Source organism: Apus apus, chromosome 3 (genome assembly GCF_020740795.1).
Source record: "Apus apus isolate bApuApu2 chromosome 3, bApuApu2.pri.cur, whole genome shotgun sequence".
Taxonomy (NCBI): Eukaryota; Metazoa; Chordata; class Aves; order Apodiformes; family Apodidae; genus Apus; species Apus apus.
In genome coordinates, this window is record NC_067284.1 from 56,016,463 (window position 1) to 56,044,146 (window position 27,684).

Below are 27,684 nucleotides of genomic sequence, written 5' to 3' on the forward strand. Positions count from 1 at the left end.
TAGAAGAAAACTGTTTCTTTTTTAAACAAAACTTTTTTTTAACCCTTCTTCCTCAGGGTTTTCTTTTTTGCAAAATATTACCTGAACAACCTCTACATATATATATATATTTGTGTGTGTGTGCATACATTTAAACCCTTTAAAACAGTCCTGCAAATTTGTGCCACTCATAGCAGCCCATCCCAAGACAACTCCAAGCCAATAGCAAAAAAGCTGTCCCCTTCAGCTAGAGAAATGCACTGAACCACATCCACCTGTAGCTCTGGAATGGAATCCCTCCAGCTCCAGCTGGGAGGCATTGACTTGAGCATAAACACATTGTTTTACAGTATTTCTAGACACTGGCTAGATTGGACAATGCCATGCTAGGACATATGATGTACATATCACCTGTGCCCAGTGCTTGGGAAGAGCACACTCAAGGACACTGACCAGTCCTTTATTGGGCGGCAAGCAGTCTTCACTTTGCAGCTGGACTGTGACTTTCTAACTCAATTAGGTATCTATGGGAAGAAATAGAGACAAGGCAGAAAGGCAAAGAGACATCTTTCTGAGGGAGGTGGCCACAGTAATGCAGCCCATCTGTCCAGAGCATAGTTTCTGCATATTAAAAGACAAAGACTAAGCAAGCAGCCCCCAGAGGAAGTGTCTCTTCATTCTTCCTGAGAGCACCTCGCTGTCTTTGAGGAAAGTTACTAACGCCAACTGGTCAAGACAGAGTAGAGGCAGAGGCCCAGGCTGGCAGGCTTGGTTACAGTCCAATTCTAGCCAAAGACATAATCATCATCATAGGAGGAGGAGTCACAATCGACGTTATCAGACTCATCATCGAACAGAAAGTTGTCTTCATCAAGGTCATCATCATTATCATAGTTTTCCTGCCACTGCGGTTCATAGTCCTCATCTTCAACCTCTTTGTGACCTTCATCTGTGCTGGGGGAGCCACAGAAGATATGTTTTGACCTATTGAGAAGGAAAGCATCAGAGCAGAGCCCCAGCTGTGAAGAGCAACCACAAACCAGCCCCACATCACCCTCATCCTCACCACTACCATCACCTCAGCATACTGAACCAAAGCCATGCCTCAGGCACACAGCAGCTGTGCAGGTGCACCCAGGAGCAGGTGATTAACTGGCCTTATCCATGCATGCAGTACAGGGCTGTGTCAGAGAGCCACCTGTGACTGGGCTAAGAAGCTGCAGTCTGCCACCAGCTCTGGTGTCTCAGCTTCATTCCAATGAAACCATAACCCCTGCTCTGAAACAGTGTCTCTTGACTCAGCTGTCATTCTTTTCTTGCAACACTTAGCACCCTTTTCAGCTTCTGGAAACCCAGCAGCCTTCAGAGGGGACTGGTCCTACTAGGACAGCAGATGCCAGTTGTGTTTCTTGGTTTACACAGAAGTGGACTTTGTTTTGAACTCATCACCTTCCAATCATACTTAACACCTGTCAGTTCAGTACTCTAGGGCAGGAAAACAAGAATCCGTCCATTTTACCTCTCAACACACTATTTTAGAGCTGTCTCACCTCTTCCCCATTCCTTTCTTAAAATAAATGTCAAGCCCTTCCATCTCCCCCCATGTTTGTGCTTGCCTCTCTCATCTAGACACCTCCTAGATCTCTGATACACCTCTGTAGAAAGACTGTGACTCTCCACAGAAACTCAAGAGCATCCAGGGAGAGCAACTTCTGTAACTGGGTCTTATCAGTGATGGAACTTTCTTGACCATAGCTGCATACCAAGCAGAGGTTTTGCTGGTTTCCCTATACCACTATGTCACTAACATTGTTATCTCTAGCCACAACACAGGATGCAAGTAGCCAGTATCTGTTACTAATTCCTTTGTATGTCAGAAAGCACAGAAGAAAATTCTGGTTACCTTCTTTTTGTCTGGACTTACCCACCTTTCCTTGTTACCCTGCTAAGGAAACTTACCCCATACAGGCAGCAGCTGAAGCAGGCACATTTGAGAGTTTCACCTTTCTCTGATCAGGATTTACTGAAGTCTGGAGCCCAATGTGGAAATCCTGCTAGCATGGAAGAACAACCAGGAGAGAGAGACAATATGTGATTTGGGGTGTATTTTGTGCTGCAAACTCCTTCCCTACATACACACAGAATGGACAGTCTATCCTCTCAGTTGACCAAGCCCCTTTCTCCGTTTGAGCAAGGTGAAACTAGATCAGAGTGAGACAAGCCACTAACAGACACATGGACTTCACCTGTGTGGAGTGCCAGAGAATTGCAAAGAGACGCTCCTTGATCCGGTGTACCAACTCCAAACCAGCACGAAAATGCTCTGCTTTCAGCAGCTGAAGAGAACAGGCCAGGTCCTGATACTGTAGCAGTGTTTCCTCTGCAATTCAAAGCCAACAAAGTCATGACGCTTTCCATGCTCTTAAGCAGAGACCAAGTTCCTTGGCTTTGATTATGAAGCCAGTCACAGCCACTTACATCTCCTGTGCCCATAAATTCCTCTTTTAGAAGGGAACATGTTGCTCCTTACTTTATCAGTCTCCACTAGCAGCCAAACTGCTTCAGTGGACTTTCCAGAAATTACACCCAAGGTAGAAATGAGCTGGGAGAAGTCAGAGAGACCAGCCGGGTGCTGGTGTGTATGCTATAGCCCCCCACTACAGAGCTGCTACCCTTTGAACCAGACAGCTAGGAATCCTAGTCTCTACTTTGGAGAGGCTGCAGGACTCACCCAGAAGGATCTGCAGAGCATTAGTGTGCAGCTCCAGGCTCTCAGTCTGCTGTTCCATAATTTCCATGCTCTGAGAGTCCTGGTTATAGTAGCTGTACACACAGGAGTAAGCTAGCACCTGGAACAGTAAAGATCATGCTGTAAGCATCCTCCTTCAGCTTCAGAGTGGGTAAGGAGACAGTAGCATCAAACCCTTGCAGACTTCATTACATATCAGTGGCTGGCAGTGCTTCTGGTCTGCAGCCACAGCCTAGTGAACCATTACACCAAGTGACAGCAGTGCCAGGCTACCCAGAGTTACTTGCAGGATTGAAAATGAATGTGTAATTATTTTGTGCTGAAGTCTAAAATAATTGTTCCCAGCTGCAAACCACCACAAGAACACGGAATTCAAATGCAGAACAAGTGTGAGTGACCAGAAGGCAGAGTATCAAAACAACAAGCACACAGAATCTACACATTGCTGGGCAGCCCAGGTTGAACTCAAAACTGGCAATAAACAGAGAGAAGTGAGCCCAAAAGACAGTCAGATACCCTTGTTCCATATTCATCTCTCAAAATCAAGTCTGCTTTTACAAGCAAGGTATATATTGCAAAGGCAGTACTGCAAGAGCAATTCCAGCCTCCTTCCTATGTTTCAGAGGACAGAAGACCTTGCAGGCCTGTGCTGCTGCAGGCTTACTGCACACATCCAGTGGCTGCAATGCAAAGCTGTCATAATGTTGCTATCAGAGCACACAGTAAGTGCTTCCAAAACACATACAGCTCATGAAATGAAGAAAGGAAAACCATAACATGAGGGACTTCCTAGCTGTAACACAGCATCAGGAGAGCTTTACAAAGATAGTACCAACACTGAGGCATTTCAAAGTGGAATGGACTAGACCCAGCATATGAAAACCCTAAATATAGATCTTTGTGCTGATTCCATGGTGTCAGCCTGAGATAAACTCCAAATCCTGTCACCTCACTGTGAGGAACACTGCAAAAAGCCCAACTTGGAGTGAAAGCAGGGGAAGGCAGATATGAGCTCTTCACCTGTCCTAATGCTGTTCTTCCCCTAAAGTTTTTTTTTCCTGTCTTCTCTTGTTTGGAGTAAAATGAGGTTGGATCTCCTTGCTTTAAGAAAGGTGTGAAACACACCAGTGGAATTAGGCCTAAACCTCAAGAAGCCTGTTACACATCCTTACCTTCCGTGCCTGTTCTAGCACTTTACAGGCATGAAGAACAAAGGTCAAATTCCTAATCTTTGGCATTTCACTGATGGAAGAAACTCTGTTCCTCAGACTCATGGCAAATTCCTGCAATAACCACAGGAGTGAAAAAAACTTTCAATGTCAAGCTCCACAAGATCAAAAAAATAGCCCCTTCCACACAGGTAATTCCTAAGCTTCCTGAAGTGCCATCCCAGAAGATGCAGGTAGCAGAAGAGCATTTACTGCACCCTATTATGACACCTCCACTGTGTTGTTCCTTCAAACTTTTTACAGCCTTAAGTTGCCGTTGCTTCCAAGTTCTGTACCAGTTTGAGCCTACTTCTCAGCTTCAGGTGAAACATATTGAGACATAACAGAAACTGTCCTGCTTCCCTGGGCTAAGGCAACAGTCAACATCTGCAAAGGGAGGAAGAGGCCTTACCCTTGCATGATGATGAAAAGTGCATCTCTCATTGTAATCCTGAAAACGCTTCTCCTGCCAAGCTGCTTTACTCACCTGAAAGGAAAGGTAGAAGTAACCTGTAGCAATTTCCCTCAAGTACCATGGCTGTCTTGGGAATACTACCACACATAGAGATTTTGACAACGCTATCGATATTACTGGCAAGTGCACAAAGTGCAGAGTAAAGGGCACAAGTGGAGATCCTCATCCTCTCTCTGAGAGGCCAGGTGCATCTGAACACAAGCACGAGCCAGTGGGATATAGCAAACCACTCACCATCGCAGAGCAGTTGTAATAATCCTTATGAGTTGGTCTCCAGGGCTTGAGGCAACGCCAACAGAAGCCGTGATTACACTTTGCACACGTCATACTGCATAGCAGGAGAAGAACAATGAGAATCACTCAGTCCTAACAGCCACCTGCAGACAGCTCCTCCCAGTGCTCCCTTACATCACAGGGCCAGAGTATGCGACCGAGTCACTCCCATTCACTCTGTACTATGCATTTCCCTGTGTGTATTTTTTTAAAGCCTTTGCTGGAAGCAGATGATGCTTAAAAACAGTCATTGTGTCTCCAAAAACGAACTGGGTGAACTGGCAGCACAACTTCCCAGTATCAACTTACCAAGAACTCGATGGCCGAACTAAGCATTCCACAGTTTGAAGCAAGACCCACATGAGCACCTCACCTCTTCCCTCAGTAATGCAGCACTCCACAGTAAAAAAAGGGACTGCACAGCCCTAGGGCCACACATATGTGGGAATGAACCACAGCAGGGCACCAAGGACTGTGCCAGGGCAAGAAAGAAACAAATGGCAACTCCTAAGCCCTGGCTTCGAAGCAGGAAGTAACTCCCCTGTCATGTAAAAAACTGTCAGAGATCCAAGCCAATTAAAGAGAGGCAGTTAAAAGAAACCTGTTACAGGTTACAGGAATAGGTGATTATGAAAGAAAAAGGTGCTGAGCTATCCACTCCCCTATTCTGCACCTCTGTATGTCTACAGTGGATTCTGAGAGCAGACAAGAGTGCACTGTAAAAAAATACTGCAAAATGAGATTTTGTTCTACCACAGAGCTACCAATAGATCTAATTCTGAATGCTGGGGAACATTTTGCTAGGAATTAAAAACACTCATTCCTCTAAAACTAGAAAACAGACCTGCAAAAACTCTTATTTCACAGCCAAAAAAAAAAAAAAAAAAGCACAGTGGACCCAACTCCATGTCTTTGCTGTCTCTAGTCTCCAGTAGCAAACAGAAATGGATACTCACTGCAGGCACCCCTCATTTTTCTCTATCTGAGCCTGGCAGCTTGGGCAATGCTTTGAAATGAGCTTAGCCAGATGTTTACTTTGGGCTTCACTTGTCATTCCCTCATAGTACCCGTCATCGTCCACCCACTGAGACATGTGGCTGCAGCTAGCAGGATAATGGGCCTGAAAAAGAGAGCCAGTCAACCCCAAAAAAGCAGTATGGAACGTGCAAAACCTGAGACAGCATTGCCCATGATTCAGCTCAGCCTCACCTCTGGGAAGTTGCAGTTGAAGCAGGACACCCAGGAGCACTTTGAACAGGCTGCCCCATAGCCAAGTCCATCCTTAAGGAGAATCTGATCACAGCCCTGAGGGTTGGTGCACCATGTCAAGTTGGAGCAACACTCAACATAGCCTCTGAGGAGGGCTTTTTCATACTGTAATAAGAAGCCAGGAAGAAGAGTTAAGGCAGAGAAGCTGTATGGTCAGGCCTTACAACTAGGGTCTGGTGCCTGTGGGCTCTGCATCTGACTGAACAACAAAACAGCACTAAGTTTGTTTACTCTTTCATTCCCTTTGTGTAAATTCCCCACCCCTCGAGTCATATCTAGAGGCTGTTTCATATAATCACAGAATAGCTGAGGTTGGAAGGCATTTTTGGAGATAAAAAATAATCCAACCCCTCCAGCTCAAAGCAGCACTGCTCAGGACCATATGCAGTTGGGTTTTGAGCACAACCAAGGGCAGAGACTACAAACCTTTCTGCCCAACCTGTTCCAGTGTCCTGTTACTGTTTAAATTAAAAAAAAAAAAAAACTTTTCTCATTAATTCCTTGTATTTAAATTATGCCCACTGCCTCTTATCCTTTCACTGGATATCAGCCAGAAAAATCTGGCTCCTTAATCCCATTAGTGTAGATAACATTCACCCTGAGTCTCATCTTCTCCAGGCTAAACAAACTCAGCTCTCTCAGCCTCTCCTAGAGATGTTCCAAAAGCTAAATAATCTTTGTGTCCTTTTGCTGGATTCTCCCCAGTATGTCCTTATCTGTCTCGTATTCACAAGCCCAGAAATGGACATAGTACTCCCAACGTGGTCTCACTAGCACTGGGTAGAGGGGAAGGATCACCTTCCTCAGCCTGCTGTCAATGCTCTTCCTAGTTCATCCTAAGATGCTAGTGGACCTTCTTAGTCACCATGGCACACTGTGGGCCTATGTTCAACTTGTTGTCCTCCATGATCACTTTCTTTTTCTTTCTCAGGGCTGTTTTCCAGATGGTTGGCCCCAGGCATATGTTGTTGCATCAAGTTATTCTATCCCAGGAGAAGGACTTGACATTTCCTTTTGTTGAACTTAATGATATTCTTGTATTCAAAGCTTTCGAGTCTGTTGAGGTCCCTCTGAATGGTAGCACAACCCTTTGGAACACCAAACAGTCCTCCCAGCTGTTTATCATCTATACATTTGCTGAGGGTATACTTGGTCCCATCATCCATGTCAGGAATGAAGTTGTTAAATAATGTTAACCTTAATATCAACCTCTGGGTTACACTAGTGAGTGGCTTTCATCTCAACTTTCTGCCATTTTGACCTTTTGAGCTCAGCAGGGCATCTCACCGTCCACTCATTCACCTTGCACTTTATCAGGTTTTTTTGTATGAGGATGTTGTGGATTATGGGACAGAAAGCCTTACTAAAGCTGAGATAAACAACATCTCCCTTCACCCACCAAGCCAATCATCTTACGACGACAGAAAGCTATCAGGTGCTCTTTTTAACTTTTTCTGATTTCAAGTTCCTTTGCACATCATATAACTAAGCAAAAGTCTGCCAAGGGGAAGGAGTCTCACTTTGCCAACAGCCTCTAGACATTACTGCAGAGGCAGTATGGGTTATCAATAAGGAGCTGTTACAGGTAGGGACCCAGGGATGCAACTATACTGCACATAGTAACTTCATTTTCTATGATCAGTTACTGAAGTGTAAGGATGGTGCAGACACACACAAATCTAGGGGAAGTGCAGAAGAAGGCATGGAAAAGACAACAGAGGTCACAACAAATGCTAGAAAGAAAAGGTACAAGCCCTGAGCACTGAAGGACTCAGATATGACTCTCACGAATTTCCCTCTCGTTCATTCCTTCTTGTTCACTCTCTCTCCTGGGCAACCTAAACCAGACGGTGTGAACTGACTGGCTGCAAGGATGTCAGCCTGTGCCATGGCAAAATGCTTGGTGGATGCAAAGTCTCAACAAAGCCACTTCATTCTACTCAGAGAGTCAACATCTGTGTCTGTTGCCATCCTGTTGATAGGTGATGGGATCATTTCTGCCCAGACACCAGTACCCAGAAAGATAAATGAGCACTTGAGTCAGCAGACAGCACCAAATCACAGCCTTCACAGAGGCTGAATTTCAGAATGCCTGATGTCTGGAGTTTTGCTCCATCCTGTTTTTTGGTGAGTAGGAGAAAGAGATGCAACTGCTGAAGCAGATCTAGGATTCTTGCTGGAACTATAAAACAAAGAGCTGCTCTCAGAAAGCCTAAAAGCAGAGAGAACATCTGTTCAATGAAGGTCTGGGCAGAAAACCAGCCACGTACAATCAAGAAGTTGCCAAGTACCGCATGACGCTGGCCATCAGATCTTAAGAGGAATCTTTGCACACACTGGAGTTAATCAAGCCTACAGCATAAATCTCAGCAAAGAATCCCTGGGGTCAGAATGGAAGACCACAGCTGAACAAAAGACACCCAAGGAACTTGAGGAAAACATGGTTGAGAGAAAACTTCTTTCAGAAACATGACATGGTTTATGTTTTGTAGAAATACAAGCATTAAAAGTTTAAACTCAAATATTCTTGTTTTAGCAGCCAGCAGGCAAGGGATTACTCTGGCACTGGTGACACAAATGGATACTGGGAAGAGGTTAAGCTCCCAACAGACTAGAGAAAATGTCACCCACAGGCCACCAAGGCAGTCAGGGGCTGGAGCACAGAATGTAGGAGGGGAGGTTGAGAGAGCTGGGTTTGTTCAGCATGGGAAGAAGGCAGCAGACGGGGATCTTACTGCTGCCTAGAGCTACTTAAATGTAAGATGCAAAGAAGACAACCTGGATCAGCATGTTTTAATTTCAGTGTTGAGATTTTCACTCAATAATCTCACTATTTTGAGGACAGGGTTGGATCAGAGATCTCCATAGATTGTTGCAACCTAAATTATTCTGTGCCTGTAGGTGTGACTCCTCATGAGACATAAACATTCCAGCCATACCACTTACTGAGCAATAAGGGAAACCAGTAACATAGAATCATAGAATGGTGTGGGTTGTACGGGACCTTAAAGAACATCTAGTTCCAACCCCACTCCATGGGCAGGGACACCTCCCACTAGACCAGGTTGCTCAGAACCCCATCTAATCTAGCCTGGAACACTTTGACTGGGTAACCTGTTACAGTGTCTCACCACCTTCATACTACAGAACTTCTTCCTAAAGTCTAACTAAATCTCTCTTCTCCAATTTCAAAACATTACTCCAAGCCCTTGGAAAAAGTCCCTCCGCGGCTTTCTTGTAGGCTCCCTTCAGATACTGAAAGGCTGCTACAAGGTCTCCCCAGAGCCTTATCTTCTCCAGCCTGAAAAACCACAACTCCCTCAGCCTGTCTTCATCTCATTTCAGTGAGAGCATCAGAGTAACTTGTTAAAATTGGCTGCAAATTATGCCGACCTGCAATAATTATTTTTTATAAAATATCTATTTTTTATAAAATATTTCTTATAAAATATAGCAACATAACTCTCTTGCTGATGTTATGGTTTCCTGAATAGCCAGTATGGACCATGATCAGACACCACTGGGCAGAAACCTGGTCTGCCTCAATTATCACACTGTCAGTCTTCAAAATGGGAAAGAGAAAAAGCAGCAGCAAGATTATCTGCTAATGCTGACCAAAATGAAACAGAGCTTAGACATCAAGTAACCACCAATCCTACCTCACCTTAGCTATAATCTCTTCAGAGGAAACAATGGAACAAATGAAGGCCGTAGTTGGCTGCGCACGGCACTCGGATATGGGACAGGTGCAGCTGACAACCATGTTCTGTTCAATGCGAGTTGTGAGATATTCACTCCAACAGGGCTGTGAAGGCAGAAGAGGAAAGATCAGAGCTATAATGGAGCGGCATCACCTGGATCATGTGACCCTGGAAGCCAAATCCACCTAGCAGACGGTGCACAAAACCACCACAAACCATGGATATGTACTCAAAAGCACAAACATGGGAACAAACTAACCAGAAGCTGAATGATCACAACAAAGGAGCTGAGAAAAGAGTTTGCATGAGCTCTGTGAAAATCACCTGATAACAGCTTCAGACAAGGCCAAACAACTGCCATCAACTAGGCAGCAGCAATGCCCTACCAAGTCACAGAAGCCAAAGACTCCAGGACCTTCACCTTGCAGCAGTAGTGCATGCAGCAGAGGGTTGGTGGCTTCTCAGTGGGACACAGCTGATTCACACAGACTGGGCAGTGGGTTCCTGGACTTGGGGGGGGCTGGACATCCTGCACTTGCAAGCCTGAGGAGATGAGCAGGGCCTCACGACTCTCCACATAGCACTGGATCAGGAAATCCACATTCCACCTGCAGTGCATAAGGAGGTGCTGAGCAACATCACTTGGGATGCTCAGAGTATCCTGAACTTGCTGTACTGTCTGCTTCATAAGCAGCTTCGCCTCCTCTGGGCTAAGCGTGTGCCCCATTGGCACCTGTAGCACGGCCATGAGAAACTCCTCCGACCTGTTATGGAGAAAAGTGTCATGTTCATGTAGGTAGGAGATGCACACCCCTCCATACCTAGTGACATGCATACCTACCAGTACAGGCAGTCTATGCTCTCCTCATCTGGACATGCCTCTGGTGGCCTGCTCTGGAAAACCATCTGTGCCTGCCCCCCCAGAGGTGCTGTGGGTTCAGCAGGGACATATTCCAAGACATGGGGCCTCTCCTCCTGGCGCCGGAGATAGCCCTGCTTCAGCAGGTGCAGGACACAGGACAGCACATCCACGCTGTGGCAGCAGAAGCTCAGAAACTGCAGCCCTGGCCCCGACTCACCCTTCTGACAGGCATCAATCACCTACAGCAGCAAAGGAGCCCCATGTTGCAGTGTGCTGCAGCACTCAGGCAGCCCCCCCCTCAGCCCTTCAAACCCTCCATACCCTAAACACCAGGTTGTCAATGTGGAGCTGCTTCTCCACCTTGAGGATGCGGGTGATGAGGCAGTAAAGGATGTTCCTCTTCCTTTCCAGGGCACTGACCTCAGCCCTCTCTGCCTGCAGGTACCTCTGCTGGGGCAGCAGCCTCAGGTGGCCAGAGGCACAGGCCAGGGCTGCCTGGTTCAGCCGTAGCACACCTGGAGCTAGTACCCAGCCCAGGGTCAGCCAAGCCCTGAGCTGGGCCTGGAAGAACCCCAGAACACATGTGCCTGTTGGACCCAACCCTGGGCCTCCCATTGCTCTCTTCATAGGTCCATCCCTATCCCCAACACGTGGCTCTGAGCAACAGCCACACACACAACCCCTGGCCTCAGTCCCCAACCCCACCCCCAGACCTGAGACCCAAACACTCCATACACCTCCCCAGGTGCCAGCCCCACACACCACCCTCAGTCCTACACACAGCCTCAGGTCCCAACTTGAACACACTGACCTGCACCCCAAGCACCAACAACCTCTCTCACTCGTCGCTTCCCCTACAAGCTCAGGCACCTCTGCCCTAGCACCCACCTGGGGCTCGGACCAGCACCTCCCCAGGCAAGCCCCAGCCCCAGCCCCACACTCACCTCCCAGCACGCAGCTCTGCACCAGGACACCCTCACCCTGGGTCAGTGGTGTCAGTGCATGGTGCACCAGGTCAGCAGGGAGCCCCGTAGCCTGCAGCAAGGCCTCCACAGCCACCTCCTGCAAGAGGCCATGGGAAGGGAACAGCCAGCCAAGACCCACCAGCCACAGGCCCGGCCAAACAAGGCGGGTCCTGTGCCACAGCCACCGCTAGAGTCCCCACCAGAAGGGAGGACACGGCCCTGCTACGTTCCAGCACGGAACGCTGCCTCCCTCACCCCACCACAGCCCTGGCGCCTACCTCGGCGCTGTTGAAGCACAGCAGGATGTACATCTGCAGCGTGGACACGTGGAGGACGCAGTCTCCAAACTGCAGCTCAGCACGGCCCAGCCACGTCCACTGCAGCCGTGGGGGCTTCCTGCATGCCCAGCCCAGCTGGCTCTGGCCTGCAGAGACAGCATCAGTGCCGGGGCCAGGGCCAGCCCTGCCGGGCACTGCCAGCACACCCGGCACACCCCTCTGCTGAGCTGCTGCTGCAGAGCCTGGCCCCGGCCAGACCCCACACACGCACCCGCTGCAGCCACACTCACTCTGCCTGCAGAAGGTGGCAAATTCGTCCAGGGGGGAGCTCAGGGCCGCTGAGAAAAACCTGCCAGGTTCATCCATGTAGCAGAACGGGGAGATGGGCCAGCAGCGCGGGGACAGGGCCAGCACCTTCACCTCCGGCACATGCGCTGCCGGGGCCGGCCCCGGTGCCTGGACGCGTGGACACAAGGGCACCTCAGGATAGGCCCCAGGATCCCTGTGAGGAATGACGGCCCCAGACCCCCCACCCCAGCAACACACTCACCTCATCCAGGCCCGTGTCCAGCTCGAGCAGCCGCTTGTCCTGCTCCTGCAGCTGGAAGAGGTAAAACTGCTGCTGGAGCTCCTCTGACTCAGCCAAGTTGCTCAGCATCTCCTGGGGGAAGCGGCTGGGGAAGCACAGCCCGATCTGCTCCACGATGGCTCCTTCCAGCCAAGACGGCCCTTGTGCCAGGAGCCGGTCCCCCAGGTAGTGCCTGCCACAGCCACCAGCATCAGGTCAGGGACCGTCCCGAGCCCCTGCCAGGAGACAGAGAGAGCCCCGGCCCTGGCCTCACCCCAAGGCACAAGGGCCTGGCAGCACCTGCGTCCCTCCCCTCCCTGTCGCCAGCAGGGAACGTGTCTCCGCAGACCCGCAGCACCCATGGGCCCTCACAGCCTTTCCCTCCATGCACAAGAGCCAGGAAAAGCAAGGCAGGAGCACCAGTGCCACACCAGGCCGGGCTCAGACACGGCCTCAGTACCACCTGCATCTCCCCACCACACCGCACCAGGCCCTCTGGTCCCGTGGAGACACGACACCCCTCACCGGTAGAAGTGCTCGAAGCTGTGGGCGAGCTCCAGGCCACTGAAGATGACGAAGGGCTCCAGGATCTGCTGCAGCTGCCGGGGCAGCTCCGCACTGCCCGCAGCCCCGTGGAGCTCCTGGATCTGCCTGTCAAGGTAGCGGGCAAACTGCTCACTCACCTGCAGAGGGACAGGGCTGGCTTTGGAGGGTGCTCGCCAGGTGCCTGCAGGGCAGACGTTCCTGGGGGGAGCAGCTGGGAAACCCTGGGGCTCTCGGGCAGCGGCCGAGGCTCCGGGGGCCGAGACAGAAGCGCACCCGGGCTGGGGCTGCGCCCTGAGAAGCACCGAGCACCCGCAGCTGGGCACCACCCAGGGCCACCCCAGGGCAGGGTTCCATGGCTCGGCGGGGGCCAGGACACCACCCACACAGAGCTCACTGGAAGCTCTGGGCCAGGACAACCTCCCGGGCCATTGGGGCCCCACCACTGATGGTCCCACGCTCCCCTGACTCACGTGCAGGCTGGTAAGGAAGGAGAGCTGCAGCAAAGCCCCCGCGAAGCCCTGGCCCAGGGCCAGCAGGAAGGCAGCCTGCTGCCCAAAGAGCTGCTCTGTGGCGCTGCGCAGGCGCTGGTACAGCATGCAGTATCGCTCCACAAGGTCCGGCGCCTGCCCGGCCGTTTCCAGGAACCGCTGCACCTGCAGGACCCAGAACCAGAGGGGTGAGCCCCACACTGGGATGTGCCGGCAGCTCGTGGGAACATCCACAGCTCCAGGCTCGCTCTGCCGAGACCAACTGCCCAGGCCCCAGCCAGGGGCCACCTGGAGGCCCTGGTGCTGCCGCAGGCTCCCAGCAGCTCGCGGCGAGGTGGCAGCGCAGCCTCGAGGGCTGGGCAGGGGCTGCACGGGCAGGACAGAAGCACAGCAGCGGGAAAGAAGGAGCCTGACGCTCTACCTGCTTCCCAGCCTGCAGCACCAGCCTGGCTGCAGGGCCAGGCCCACATCTGAGCCCTGCCAAGGGGGCAAGCATGGCAGGACTGTCCACACATCCCTCCGGGCCTCACAGAGACCAGGTACAACCCCGCACCCTTCCCGTGCTCCCAGGACACTGCCAGGCACCGCCCGCTGCGACTGGGGTCCAACCACCCTCTCTGGCCCCATGGCCGGCCTTCCAAGCTCTACCTGCTGCTGCACCACACCACGCCAGCACTGCGAGATGCTCCACAGGCTGCTCGACTTCTCCACCACTGCCTTCGCAGCCCTGGCTGGCATCTCCTTGTTCTTCCCCTCCTTCTGGCCTGCCAAGGGACAAGCCCAGGCTCAGCGTGGCTCTACAGGCAGGCCCTGCACACTGACCCCCAGCAGCCTCCCCCTCTCTCTGGGGGCCACTGGGAGAGCACGGCCACCAGCCTTCCCCAGCTCACGAGCCTCCTGTGACACCGTGCCCTCTCCAGAGCTCCCCACGGCCACAGTCTGGCACTCTGGACCACCGCCCTCGCAGCCCCACAGGAGGGCAGCCCCTCGCTCACCAGCTACTCTTGCCTCCTCTGGCTCTGGGCCACCGGGGTCCACGTGCACCAGGAGCTGGGTCAGGCGCCGCACACGGGAACCAAAGGCAGCGCTGTGGCTCGCGGCACGGCAGGGGGGCTCCACGCGCTCCAGATACTCGCTCAGCAGCCAGGCCAGGGGGCTGATGCCACGGGGGTCTGCGAGGCCAAACAGGCTCAGAGTGGGATGCCTCCGTCTGGGGCGCAGCCTGGTTGGGCCTCGGAGGACGAAGGGTACCTGGGCTGGTGATACTCTGCACCAAGGGGTTCACCAGGGCCTCCCAGCAGGTCCTGCCCAATGCCTGGGCCACCTCGGCGTCAGGAAGGAAGCGATCGGCAAAGTCCTGCTCGTGCCGCAGTGCCCGGTTCAGCCTGCATCAGCAACCAGGGAGCACACGGTGCTGCTGGGCACCTGCTGGTGGTGGGGAGGACTCCCCCAGGGGAGCAGAGCGTGGCAGTTGCTCCCTGCCCCTCACCAGGCACAACAGCCCAGGTGGGACACCCAGCTGCTCCTCTCCTGGCCCTTGCAGGCTGCCAGCACCGTCCTCCCAGGCCCTGGGACACCAGGGACACGATGCTGCAGCCAGAGAACAACTCACCTGCCAAAGAGCTGCAGCAGTTGGCTACGGTCCTGGCAGATCTCCTGGCACCAGGCATGAGCCCGGGCAGTGCAGGACAGGTACGTCCGCCAGCACAGCTGCTCCTTGAAGATGGGCCAGAAAGTGGGCTTGGGACCCAGCACCTCGATGCCACGCACACGTGTGTCAATGCCTCCCTGTGGGACAGCGTGACCCTCAGCTCCTCAGGCATGGCCCTGACACCCCACACTGCCAGCTCCCTGGCCTGGCCCCCTGCTCCCCTACCTGCTGGCACCGCTTCACCTGGATCTGGATGACAGGCCAGAAGCGGGTCATGTTCTCCAGCAGGATCACTTTGCTGTCTGAGGGCAGGACGGTCACCTACAGGCAGACAGTGAGTCCTCAGCACACCAAGCAGCAAGCTCCAGCCACCCTCCATGCTCTGCTGGCCACCCCCCACTAGTGCTATGGCCTCTGTCCCTCCCAGCAGCTCCTATGCAGCCACAAGGCACCTCCCACCAGGACCCCACATCTGGCTCACAACCCCAGTGCACCAGCCAGCTGCAGACTGGGCTGCAGGGCTGCCCATGCCCAAGCCTCCCCTACAGCCAGGAGGAGGCTCCCACAGCACGGCTCCTGACATCCCCACCTCCCTGTGGGGCACCTCCCAGGGCACCAGGGTGAGACCTTCTCAGGGCACAGCAAGCACCAGCCCACCACTCCCGTGGGGCCTGCGCAGCCCATGTGAGCCTCACCGTGTTGAGCTCAGTCCTGATGGCGGCAGGGCTGTCTCCCCCCAGCACCACAACACGGGCTGGCATGTAGCTGGAGTCCTCGCTGGCCACCAGCATGCTCATCTCCCTGCAGCACAACAGACACGGTGCTGCCCAGCAGTCCCCACCTCCCTGCCCTGGCCCCTGCCAGCCCCACGCACGGCTGCCCACATCCAACAACCTCCAGGATGAGGACCAGTGGGGCAGGGCTCACGCAGATTCCCAAAGTCCTCTGCTCCCTGCGCGGCTACCGGTCCTCCTGGCCCCAAGGCCCCCCTGGGCTCCCAGCCCAGCCCCACCTGACCACCACACCATGCTGCATGTGGACAGTGATGAAATGGGAGCCAGTGCTGCCATTTGATTCCCAGTACGTCTTGGGGTTCCTGTCTGTGAGCCTGCTGGCCCGGTGGGGGTTGGAGGAGACCTGCACCTTCTCCCAACACTTGTTCTCCTTCACCTCCACGCTGGAGCCTGTGGGGAGAGCACGTGGCTCCCAGCCACCTGGCCAGCACGTGCCAGGCACGGGGCTCCAGCTCCCGCTTCCCTGCACCCACCTTGGCAAAGGTTGCGCAGAAAGACACCAAAGAAGGGGATGCTGATGGGCTGCTGGCTTCGGCGGTGCTCCTCAATCTGCCCCAGGACCAGCTACGGGATGGGCCACGCTCTTACCAGGGGCCCTGGGGCCTCCTCCCCTCGCCCACCACAGGGCTGCGGCAGGCAGGGAGCAGAAGGCTGCTCCTTGGGTGCCAGGGACAGCTGGACGGCCCCAGGACCCAGAGCCCCAGTGCAGCCAGGTCTGCCCAGGCCCACCTACCTGGATGCAGCCAGCCAAGATGCTGGTCATCAGCTTCTTGCAGAGGCTGACATACTTCTCGCAGTCAACCACCAGGTCAAGCAGGGCCGGTGCCAGCAGCGGGGCCGTGCTGTGCTTGTCTAGAGCTTTGGACAGAGCCTCGCGGGTGCCCGCATGGCACATCACCACCGCACAGTCCTTGCTGGCGGTGGCCAGGCGGTGGAGGAAGCCAACGACCTCTTGCACCACCTGCAGAGCAGGCAGCCATGAGCGGCCAGGCCCCAGCAGCCGGGTGCTGCAGTGCTCCAGCCCCTCCACCCCAACACTGCAGCAGGGCCCCAGAGCCTGGCCAGGTGCTGGGCACGCCAGGCCACCACAGGGCCAGGCTGCTGCAGGTGGGGCCCTCGCTTCACCAACGCCAGGCTTGGCTGATGCACAGCACAGCCTGCAGAGCTGCCCCTGCCTGCCAGGAGTCCCGGGGCCTCCTCACCTCCAGGTCGCTGCTGTGGGCAGTCAGAGAGGACAAACAGGGCTCCACAGACTCGTTCCAAGGTAGCACATCCTCCTGGTAACCGTCCAGGAACTTGTTCAGGATCCTGAGTGACACAGGGGGCCCGCTTAGGCTGGGATGCATGGACTGCAGTGCCAGAGGCAGCCCGGTGCTTCCCTGCCTCACCCGGAAGGCCAGCATCCCACAGGGACTGGGAGCCAAGGCTTCCCAGGCACCCTGGACACCCCACCAGCACCCAGGCACGTGCTGCTCTGTCCCCACATGGCCACTTGTCCCCACAGGACACCCCAGTCGGCACCCACGCGTGCGCAGGGGTGCACCTGCCACTGGTGAAGAGGAACAGCCCCACCAGGTCTCACAAACATGCCCCCCCAGCATCACCACCAGCATTCACACAGGTGCTGCAGAGGCCCCAGACCTCCTCCAAACCCCCCTGGCCCACCTGAGGATGCTGAGGCTCACGGCCTTCTCCGCCCCCAGCAGCTCCAAGCTCTGCAGCAACAGCCTGAAGCACCTCTGGTCCTGCAGCAGCTGGGCCGCCTTGGCAGAGGGGACCCCGGGGCCCTGGCTGCAGAGCTGCCGCTCCAGGGCCACCACCACGTCCTTGGACAAGACGCCGTCCTCCAGGCTGCCCAGAAGCACCCGCACGTCCCTCAGGTCCAGCGGGGCCTCGCTGCCTGCCACGACAAGGACACATGGGCCCTGCCCAGGCACTTGCTTGAGCTGTGCCCGCACAGGGAGCTCTGCCCCGGCTGGCCAGACAGCCCTGCCCGCCGCCCCCGCGGGGCCACGGCAGGGCAGGGGCTGCGGGCGGCGCTACCTGCCGTCTCGGGGCCCAGGGGCAGCCGGTGCTCTGCCAGCCGGTTGGTCACGCCGAGGGCCAGCACGGCCTGAGGGCAGCCCGGGCTCTGCCCGTCCCCCCAGCAGCTCCGCAGCGCGGCGCACAGACCGCAGCTCACCAGCTGCTCTGCCAGGCCGCGGTGGCCGTCGATCAGCACGCTCACCACCAGCAAGCCGTTCCGCACGCCCGAGCCGCCCCTGCAGGGACACAGCCGTGCGGGCGCCTTCCTCCCCAGGCACAAACCTCCCTGCACCACAGCCCGGACGGCCCTCCCCACGCGGAGGGTCCGTCCCGGCCCCGCCGCTGCCCTCGCTCTGCCCCTACCCTGGCACCCTCTGCATGCTGCTAATGGCAGCAGGGATGGCACTCAGCAGGCTGGCCGAGCTCTTGCTGGAGGCAGAGCCGATGCTGGCAAAGATCTCCCGCATCATCTGCGCGTCGACGCGGCTCAGGAGCGGGGGCTTCCCACCGGCACCCCCTGGCTTGCCGGCCACGGCTCCCAACAGCACCTTCAGGGCCTGCAACAGCAGGAGCAGCCGGGAGGGCAGCGCCCATCCCTGCCTCGCCTGGGCCAGCCGGCACCCCGGCCCACCCCCTGCAGCCTCCCCCTGCCGCACTCACCACCAGGCCAGCCTGCTGCACCAGGGCGGAGGAGCCGTGCTGCCGCATGCCGGCCAGCACAGCCCGCACGCCGCCCTCCGTGGCAAACAGCACGCGCCAGTCGTACTTGGCCATGAGCAGGGCCAGCAGCCGCAGCACCAGCACCACCAGGGCCTTCTCTGCCACCTCAGTGCTCAGCAGCTCCACTGTCACCTTCACCAGCTTCTCCCTGCGTGGGAAACACCTCAGGAGGAGCCTCCTGGCGCTGCTGCTGCCACGCCAGCACCCCAGGCCTTGCCAGGCCCTGTCTCCCTGCCCACACGGCTCTACCCCGCCTGGGTCAGCCCCAGGAACGAGACTGCCCGGGACAAGGGGACACAACATCCACCCTCTTCTTGACAAGCACGCAAGGACGTACACACTTCACACTTCCACTGCCGCCTCCTGCACTCCCACCCCCGGTACTGTCCCCCGCCCTGCCCACATGGCCCTCCCCAGGCAGCAGGGGAGGTGCACGCCGTCCCAGGCTCACCTGGCACTCCAGGAACCCAGCCTGCCCTGGGCTTTGTTGACTTGCTGCTCGAGCTCAGGCTCCTCCTCCAGGATCCTCACGATCTGCCTGAGCCCAGCTAACTGCAGCCCCACCTCTGAGGTGCTGCTCTGGATCGTGTCCGCTATGGCTGCGATCCTGGCCAGCGAGCCCCTCTCTCTCACCCCCTCGGAGCTGCCCAACACTGGTGGGAGGGAGGCAGGGGCACAGGCGTCAAAGGCAGCAGCAACACCCACAGCAGCTCCCAGGGAGCCACACACCCCCAGACCCAGCACCCACAGCCCTCCCGATGCCTCCCATGCCCTGCCCACGGCCTCCCTCAGTCGAGGCAGCGGCCCCGTGTTTCCCAGCACGTAGCAGGCACCTACCCTTGATCTGCTCCTCCGTCACCTCTGGGAACAACAGCCCTTCCCTCTCAAGGAGCTCACTGAACAGCTGGGAATCTGACTTGGCTGCCCCACCGGGGGCTCCGGGTGGCACTGTGCTTGCCGAGAGCTCTTCCTTGGCTGACTTGGCTGCCGTGGCTGCAGGGCCAGTGCTCCTGCAGCTGGCACCCTCCGAGGGCACCGCAGCGCTCCCCCCGCCATCCCGCGCCGCCCCCCTCCCGAGGAGGTATTTGGTGTAGATCTGGGAGCCACGCAGGTCACGCTGAGCGCTGCCCTGACACCGCCTCTCCAACACCTGCAGCACTTTCTGGGCCCGCTCCACGGGCACTGACAGCTGGATCAGGGCTTCTTCATCCACCTCCGACGGCTGCACAGATGGGGTCAAGCCAAGCCTCACCGACTCGCCACGGCCCTCACGCCCCTTGTGGCAGCCAGTGACAGCAAGGGCGGAAAGGCTGCCCCGCCAGAGGCCCCCAGGGCCACCCCCCAGTGCCACCCTCCTCCGCCTGTCCCCAGCCCAACTACCCCCAGCCCAGGCTTTCCACCTGCCCTCACCACACAGCCACAACTGGCAGAACCGCCCCACGGACCTGCCTCGCCGACCCAACCCGCGCTGGACACAGCCTCTCTTCCAGGGCCACGGGGTCTGTGCTTCCCCTCCTTTCTCCTCACCTCCTTGCTGGGCCCAGCTCCCCACGCTTCCAACATCCCCCCACGCTCCCGTCTCAGACCCATTTCTGCACCGTTCAGGCTGTCCCTGCACAGTTCACACTCGCCATCTTCTCCTCGCCCGAGGCCCTTCCCTAACTTCTCCCTCGCTCCCTCCCTCCCGTTTCGCCGCTGCAGGCTCTGGCCCGTACCTGCTCTCCCTGGTCCTGTTGGATGAGACAGGTGATCTCTTTCTGCTCCCGCGCTTCCAGCTTCTGCACAAAGAAGAGCAGCTCCCACCACTCGGCACGACTCAGGGCCTCTGCAGCCTCGGGGGGCTGCTCCCCCAGGTAAGGCAGGGAGTACAGCCCGCCAAAGGGCTTGCGGAAAAGCGGCTGAGCAACTGTAGGACAGCAGAGCAAGGGAAGTCACTGTCGGCTCTGCCAGTTCCCCCGTCCTCTGCTCTACAGCCCACACTCCCCAGGGAAAGAGCTCGCGCGCGCTGCCTGGGCAGGGAAGACCCCCACTCTCCCACAGGCTGCTGTGGAAAAGGGAGATGACAGGAGGGCAGTGAGAGAGGGGGAACACGCTGGCAGGAGACCCCACAAGCTGTAGAGATGGGATTACCACCTTCACTTGCACCTCTGGGTGGTAGAACAGAGAAAGCACACACTCAGAACGGGCACCTCTTGCTCACTGCTCCCCCAGCCCGTTCCCACAGTGTCTGGACCGGCCAGGGAACGCACTGGGACACCCAGCAGCACCAGCAGCAGAATCCACAGCGCCAGCGTGCAGCTGCACGAGGGGAAACAGCGGGGGCCCAAGACGCTACGGGGAGGAGTCAAGGGATAGGAAGCTACCAGGAGCTTCTCCCTTTTCCAAACGCCTCCTGCTGGCTAGCAGGACAGACACTCGCGGGCAAAAGTAAAACCAGACTCCAGAGTCCTCACGCTCCTTTTAGCTGATGCATCCAAAAGGGAGGGAGATAAAATCCATTATGTAGGTTAGATATTCCCTACCTAATCTAGAAGGAAGAGCTGGATCAACGCTTGCTGATATCTGCTAAGCAACAACTGGCAGCACTCTCTGCAAATGCACCCTGGGAGACCAGTCACCACCTCAAGACTTCCCAGAAAAGGGCCAAAATCACCCCGAGGGGCCCAAGCGCGCTACCAGCAACTCCACACACGGTGAATGCCAACAGCCAGTCACCAGGAGCTGACTGCTCCAACTGGCAAGATCCAAAGCAGAAAGCATCTACCTTTTTCATTCAGCTCCTATGTGGGATATGACGGCTGGAAAGAGTTTTACGCTGCAGTGAAACAGAGCCCACACTTCCACCAAAATGAGAGAGACAGAGAAACAAGGCAAAGTCCAACCACGTGTGTTTTCACTCAGCCACTTCAACCCGACACGCAGTTAAGTCTTTAGCTACAAGAGGCAGAAGCCATTAAAGAAGCCACCTTTTCAACCGCCCAGAAAGCTGTTTTTGAAGTGGAGAATTAGCTGCTGATCTGATGTACATTCTGTGTCTTGCAGCAGTTACATCCTCATCACTCTACCCAAAAGATGTCCTGCGAGATCATGGGTGTGGTAAGAGTTAATCTAGCAGGTCTCCCTGGCCAGAGGCATGTCAGACACCAAACAAGAAAAGGATTTCTGTCTGGATTTCCCCTTCTACCTTCTCCCAGTACAAGGGCAATGCCAAAGTATTCCAGGAGATTCTGCAGATGTCCTCTGAAAAGAGTGCATTTCATGCTCACCTTGCCCCAAACTGAGCAGTATGAAATGACACAAATTGTTGGCATGTTGTTTGTTCCTTATCTTGTCTAAGGGGATTGGAGGATGCCTCAATCAGCTTCATCTCAGAGAGATTCTGTGTTCTTATTTTGGCAGTTTGGTCAGTTGATTCAAACACACATTTTTCACAGTCACAGTTTAAGTCAAACGTTATGCTTTTTATATTATGACTTTCACTGTAACATGACAGAAGTCTAGGATTCAAAAATACTCCATACAACCAAAAGCCAAGTAAGTACTTAACCCGTTCTACATGGCCATACATGCAGCACATAATCTCACCTGTGTCTACATTAAGGCTCTTTATCAGACTATACTCTTTTTTCTGAGCAGCAGGATCTTCCCCCTGGTCTCCAAAGCCAATAATCTCCAACATGTGCCAACGTATCCAGTCGGTCCGACCTGCTGACTGCCATAAAACCTGTGGGTGAAACAGATCGAGAGGATCAGATTTGCTCATTCACTCAGTCCTCACACTGCATTAGTCCTCCCACTTCCCAAGTGCACGGAGACAGCAAGCACTCTTCAAGCAGGAGACCACCTAATTCATATTTCAATATGAAAGATTTCAATACACACTCTGTCTAATTTTGAAGTCTACCAGCTTTAGTCACTTGCTCCCCTGGTCAATTGCAAACTTCAGTAGAGCACAGGGCATCCAATGGTAAATTATCAAACCAGAGAAGAACGTGATTAAGTAGAAGAACTGTGGGCAAGAAATCTGCTCAACAGAACCCAAGAACTTATGAGTAGGAAGGGGAAAGAATGAAACCAGAAGAAAGTGCAAATAAGGTGGGCAAGCCAGATTTGCCCAGCACATGCAGGTTAATGCCCACCACCAAACAAGCAGAGAAGGCTGGAAGCATTGTCTTGCACGTGCCCACTTCAGAGCACTTTAAGCTGCTGGTTTAAGTTACATCTGCAAGTGCTCCAGAACCAGAAGGCAGTTAAGGAGTCAGGACCAGAGCAAAGTGAAGTCAGTCCCCAGTGACTGGAAAAAGGGACACACTGCACCCATCTTAAAAGGGGCAGAAAGGAGGGCCCTGGGAACTACCACCCTGTCAGTCTCTCTGCGCCTGGAAAGAGTCCTCCCCCTCCTCAAATGCTGAGGCCTTTTCCTTCATCTTGAGCACAAACTTAGCAACTCAGCTGCAAATGCGCAGCTCTAACTGCCCTCTTGAACACAAACTCTCTTTTAAGGTCTACTCACCCAAAGGGCACCTTTAAAGGGAAACAGATCCCAGCACACACTCTCAGATCAAAAGAGACAGCCACGTAGGCTGTGTCCAACGCAGTGCCAACAACAGGATGCCACAAGTTGTCCCTCACAGACCAAGGCTTCAAACACCTTTTGCTGTGCTTGTCGTTTGTGCCATCCAGCCTGTTCCCAAGGCCAAACCAGAGCTTGGGACTGTTCCTGGGAAGCAGGATATAGCCTCCTGGACTAGAGGCTAAGCAAGCCTAGCAGGACAGCCCCTACTAAACCAGACTGGCTTTCCTTAGGACCCACACTTCCAGCTCTGAAAGGTGACTTCTTTGCTAGGACAGACGCAGACAGTGTCCTGACTATGAAAAGCCTATTGTCCAACTTCCTGCGCACAAAGACATGGTCAGGAAACCACCAGTCACCCCTGTCCCTCCCTTCTGCCCTCCCAGCCACTGGTGACCTACCTGCACTGTGTACCTGCTACCAGTGCTCTGCAGAACCTCGCCTTCCTCCCCAGCTCTAACATCACCATAGTCCTCCAGCAAGCACACCCTCATGCCGCACACCAGGGTCGCCTGCAGGTACTCCACGTAGCCACTGCAGTCGGCGAAGTCTGAGCGGGTCAGGAAGGCACGACCCTGCTTTTTGGGAGGACCACGACTGGAAGGGAGCGCAGGCACCGCGGCAGCAGGGAAGGGCGGGGGCTTGGGCTGGAAGATGGAGCGGCTGGGGCGAGGCTGCAGCTCCTGCTGGGGCAGCAGCTCTGGCTTCTGGCTGTGGTCCCAGCCCATCACATGCACCAGCTCCAAGATGAGGTTTGCCAGAGCCATGCTGAACTCAAACTCCTGCTTCACACAGCTCCTCTCCCCAGCGCCGAGGCTCGGCACAGCGCGGTCCTGCTGCTCCCCTCCCTGCTCCGCGCCACTGCCGAGCTTCTCCAGGAGGGAAGTGACGCACAGGTAGTGCTTCACCAGGACAAACAGCAGCTTCCCGGGGACCTGCAACAAGCACGGCTGTCAGGCTCTAGCCTGCAGAGCACCTCCAGCCCCCACCTCTCTCCAAGCCACCAGTTCATCTGCAGGCAGGCTCCCGTGGTAGCTCCGGACCAGCAGGCAGTAGCAGAGACCTCTCAGCCCACCCTTGTCTCCCTGCTCACAGACAAGGCTCTCCACACGCCTCTCCACCTCCCCAGCCTCCAGCCAGGCCCAGATCCTGTGCCAACTCTCCCGATTCCCAGTCCCGCTCAGCTGCCCGCTGCCAATTACCCTCCTGCGCCCATCAAGGACACCATCTCTGGCCCCCCACTCTCACCCCTCCTGACCCCTAAAGCCCAGGCAGGGCCTGTTGCTACCTGGGGAAGGTGAATCCCCTCAAAGGACATGCAGTGCTCTTCAGAGGACATGGTCTCAGCAAAAAGCTCCAGCAAGGTGTAGCGACTCTCAAAGTCCATGTGCTCCTCAATGCCATCCTGCTGGCTCAGGGACAGCAGGACATAGGCTCTGCTCCCTGCAACAACAGAAACCTCATCAAGATAATCCTCACCCCCACACCCACCTTCCCTCCCTGGCAAGGAACAGCTTTGCTGCTCTGTGTCACCCAGGACCACAGTCTGTCCTTCAATCTGTATTGGCAACGTTTTGCTCCAACTGCATTTTTCCACCCCTAAAGCTGAAAGTTTCCCCCAAAGCAGCAACTCCAACAACTGAACAGGATTCCAGGGAAGAAAAAAACTAAGTTTTAACCTGAATCAGCGCCCCCCTCCACCCCACTGGACAGCCATTTGAAATCTGGGACAGGGAACGCCAGATCTCCTGTGGGACACAGCACCACTAGCAACCTTCCAAGTGCTCCTAAGCCTCATCAGACACTTCTGAGCCCTGGCAGCTCCCGTCAAATGAGAGGACTGGGTGAGGACCAGGCCTCTACACTCCAGGGCCTGAGGAAAGGCTCCTTGCCAAGAACAGCCCAGAGCCTTTCCATCTGACAGCATCCAGAAACACCTCAACACTCTTGCCAAGTCTCTTGGCACAAGTCCTCCAAACAGTTTATCAGATCCCAGCTCAGGAACCTGTCAGGGGACAGACCTCCCAAGTCACCCAGACAACTACGACCAAGGAGCCACCTGGCAGCTCAAGCCTGACTCTTCTTCCCCTTTTGCCAGCAAGCCCTGACACGCACGGCTCCCCAGGCACCCCACAGGACCGCCAGGCCTCAGCGGCACCTCCTCAGGGGCACCAGCAGCAGCAGCACCCACCTGCGTCGTGCGAAGCCAAGGCCCTCAGCATCTTGCCAGCGCTGTGGTGGATTTGCTTCTCCCGGTGGCACAGCATCTTCATCAGCAGCAGGAGGGCCCCCGTCTCCCGGAAGGCACCCGCCAGCGCGCCGATGCCGGCATAGGCGCTCAGCACGTGGATGGTGCTGAGGACGGAGGACTTGGGGGCCCCGCGCTCAGCCAGCTGCCGGCCGGCCCGCTGCACCAGGCTCCTGACATCAGCCTTCAGCTCCAGCAGCGAGGCTGCATCCAGCGGGACCTCTGCAGCACATGGGCCGCCTGCCTGCTGCTCTGCCTCCCGCTGCCCTGCCAGCTTCCTCCTGCCCAGCAGCGCCGGGCAGCTGGCACAGACCTCTTCTGCAGACATCCACATCAAGACGCTCTCCGGCCTCGCCGTGGCAGAGCGGGCGCTGCTGCCTCCCGCGGCTCGCTCCTCCAGGCTGACCACACGCCACCGGACCAGGTACTCGGGCTGCCCGCCACGGCCTGGCCGCTGCCGGAGCAGCTCCTCCGGGCAGGCCTGCAGCTTGGGTCCCAGGGGCACCAGCAGGCTGCCATCATGCCCCTCCTTCACCATGACAGGAAACGTGCCTGCAGAGACAGAGGGGACGCAGGAGCTGGGGAAAGGTGGCTGAGGCATGGGCTTCGCTATGGCTAGAAATCTGATTCTGTGTGGGTCACAGCACCTCTGGTCACCCCTACAGAATCACACAGAATGCTCAGGGTTAGAAAAGACCTCTGAACACTCTCTAGCCCAACCCCCGGCTAGAGCAGGATCACCTACAGTAAATCACACCAGAACACATCTGGGTTTGGAGTGCCTCCTGAGGAGACTCGGCAGCCTCTCTGGGCAGCCTGTTCCAGTGCTCTGGTACCCTCACAGTAAAGAAGTATATTTAAGTTAAACCTCCTGTGCCCCAGGTTGTGTCCATTTTCCCTTGTCCAGTCATTGGACACTATTGAGAACAGAACGGACCCATCCTCCTGACCCCCACCCTTGAGATATTTACAAGTGTGTATGCTCCTCCAGGCTGAACAGCCCCAGCTCCCTCAGCCTTTGCTCACAGGGCAGATGCTCCATTCCCCTAATCATCTTCGTGGCCCCCTGCTGGACTCTTTCCAGTAATTCCCTATCCTTCATGAACTGGGGAGCCCAGAATTGGATGCACTATTCCAGATGGGGCCTCACCAGGGCAGAGCAGGGCAGGGCAGAGCAGCAGGATTACCTTCTTTCAATCCAATAAATAAAACGTGCTGTTTCACTAGCTGTACTCCAGCTCAGTGCCACAAGCCTCTAACACAAGACTACCGAAGTATGAGATGTAGCTCACTTTCTCCCTGGAAACCAGCATCCATGCAGCAATCAGCTAACAGGGCAGGACATGGTGACGTCTGGACTGTTAACGGGATGTGGGCACAGAGGAAACGTGGACAGAAGTGCCCACGGGGGGCAGTTTTTCCTATGAAGCTCAGTTGTGGAGCCTGGCTGCGTGCTGGCAGGACTCCCCAGGCCAGGTGCAGCAGAAACGCCGGCCCTGAGCACAGCGCAGGCCTGTGCTGCCTCCACTCACATCACCCGCCGGGGCTGGAAGCAGAGTCCAGCAACAGCCCGATGCTGCCCCGGCCACCCCGGTTCCCCGGACACAGGCGCTCAAGGAGGGCGTCACCGATTACCGGGGAGCGGGCTGGCGCGGACAGATCCCGCTGGAATAAAGTTCCTTCCACGTGTGGGCCAAGCGAGAGCTCCAGGGGCAAGGAGAAGCGCCTGGCCCGGCCCGGCCCGGCCCGGCCCGGCCCGGCCAGCGGGGCTGCCTCCCCGGGGCTGCCCGGAAAAGAAGCCCCGGGAGTACTGCAGGATCCCTCCGGTGGAGACGCTCGCCCAGCCGGGCCCAAGACGTGCCCGCCCGCTCCCGCCGCCCGTCACCGCGGGGCAGGCCGGGCCGGGCCGCCTCACCTGCAGCACCGCTCCCGCGCCGCTCCCGCACCGCTCCCGCGCCGCTCCCGGGCCGGCCGCTCCGCATGCGCAGGCACCGCCCCCGACGGCGGCCGCGCGGGGCCGGGCTCGGCCGAACGGCGGCCCAAGCCCGGGCGGCTGTGCGGGGCGGGGGGGGGCCGGGACTGCGGTTCGGTTCCGGGACTGCGGTTCGGTTCCGGGTGGGGAGCAGCGGGAGTCGCAGGGGGCTGGGAGCGCGGGGACAGCTGGGGCTGTGCGGGACAGGCGGGCGGCGCGGCGCTTGGGAGGGCAGAGCGGAGAGGGCAGCAAGGGCACCAGCCGGACTGGCGGGTACCGCGGCGCCCCAGCTGCCCGGCAGGCGGGCCTGGTGGCTGGCAGCCTCCTTCCTGCCTCACCC

General features: G+C 56.2%; 1 protein-coding gene across 1 annotated transcript; it reads right to left on the minus strand.

Moving 5' to 3' along the window:
- Nucleotides 1-27,334, minus strand: LOC127382354 (cullin-9-like). The gene is given in 42 exon segments (XM_051613833.1): nucleotides 1-963; nucleotides 1,939-2,033; nucleotides 2,226-2,359; nucleotides 2,711-2,828; nucleotides 3,901-4,011; nucleotides 4,349-4,423; nucleotides 4,646-4,739; nucleotides 5,641-5,804; nucleotides 5,894-6,058; nucleotides 9,618-9,758; nucleotides 10,076-10,418; nucleotides 10,496-10,755; nucleotides 10,838-11,038; nucleotides 11,040-11,077; nucleotides 11,461-11,578; nucleotides 11,760-11,905; nucleotides 12,050-12,215; nucleotides 12,310-12,520; nucleotides 12,853-13,010; nucleotides 13,344-13,526; nucleotides 14,010-14,125; nucleotides 14,357-14,533; nucleotides 14,613-14,746; nucleotides 14,974-15,149; nucleotides 15,238-15,333; nucleotides 15,708-15,813; nucleotides 16,025-16,196; nucleotides 16,280-16,370; nucleotides 16,540-16,767; nucleotides 17,009-17,114; nucleotides 17,472-17,706; nucleotides 17,850-18,067; nucleotides 18,195-18,388; nucleotides 18,492-18,699; nucleotides 19,003-19,204; nucleotides 19,389-19,773; nucleotides 20,267-20,457; nucleotides 22,137-22,275; nucleotides 23,526-24,059; nucleotides 24,413-24,567; nucleotides 25,316-25,924; nucleotides 27,288-27,334. Coding segments are annotated over 41 exon segments (7,578 nt in total). The 5' UTR covers nucleotides 25,911-25,924; nucleotides 27,288-27,334; the 3' UTR covers nucleotides 1-764.
- Nucleotides 27,335-27,684: the final 350 nt, after the last annotated feature.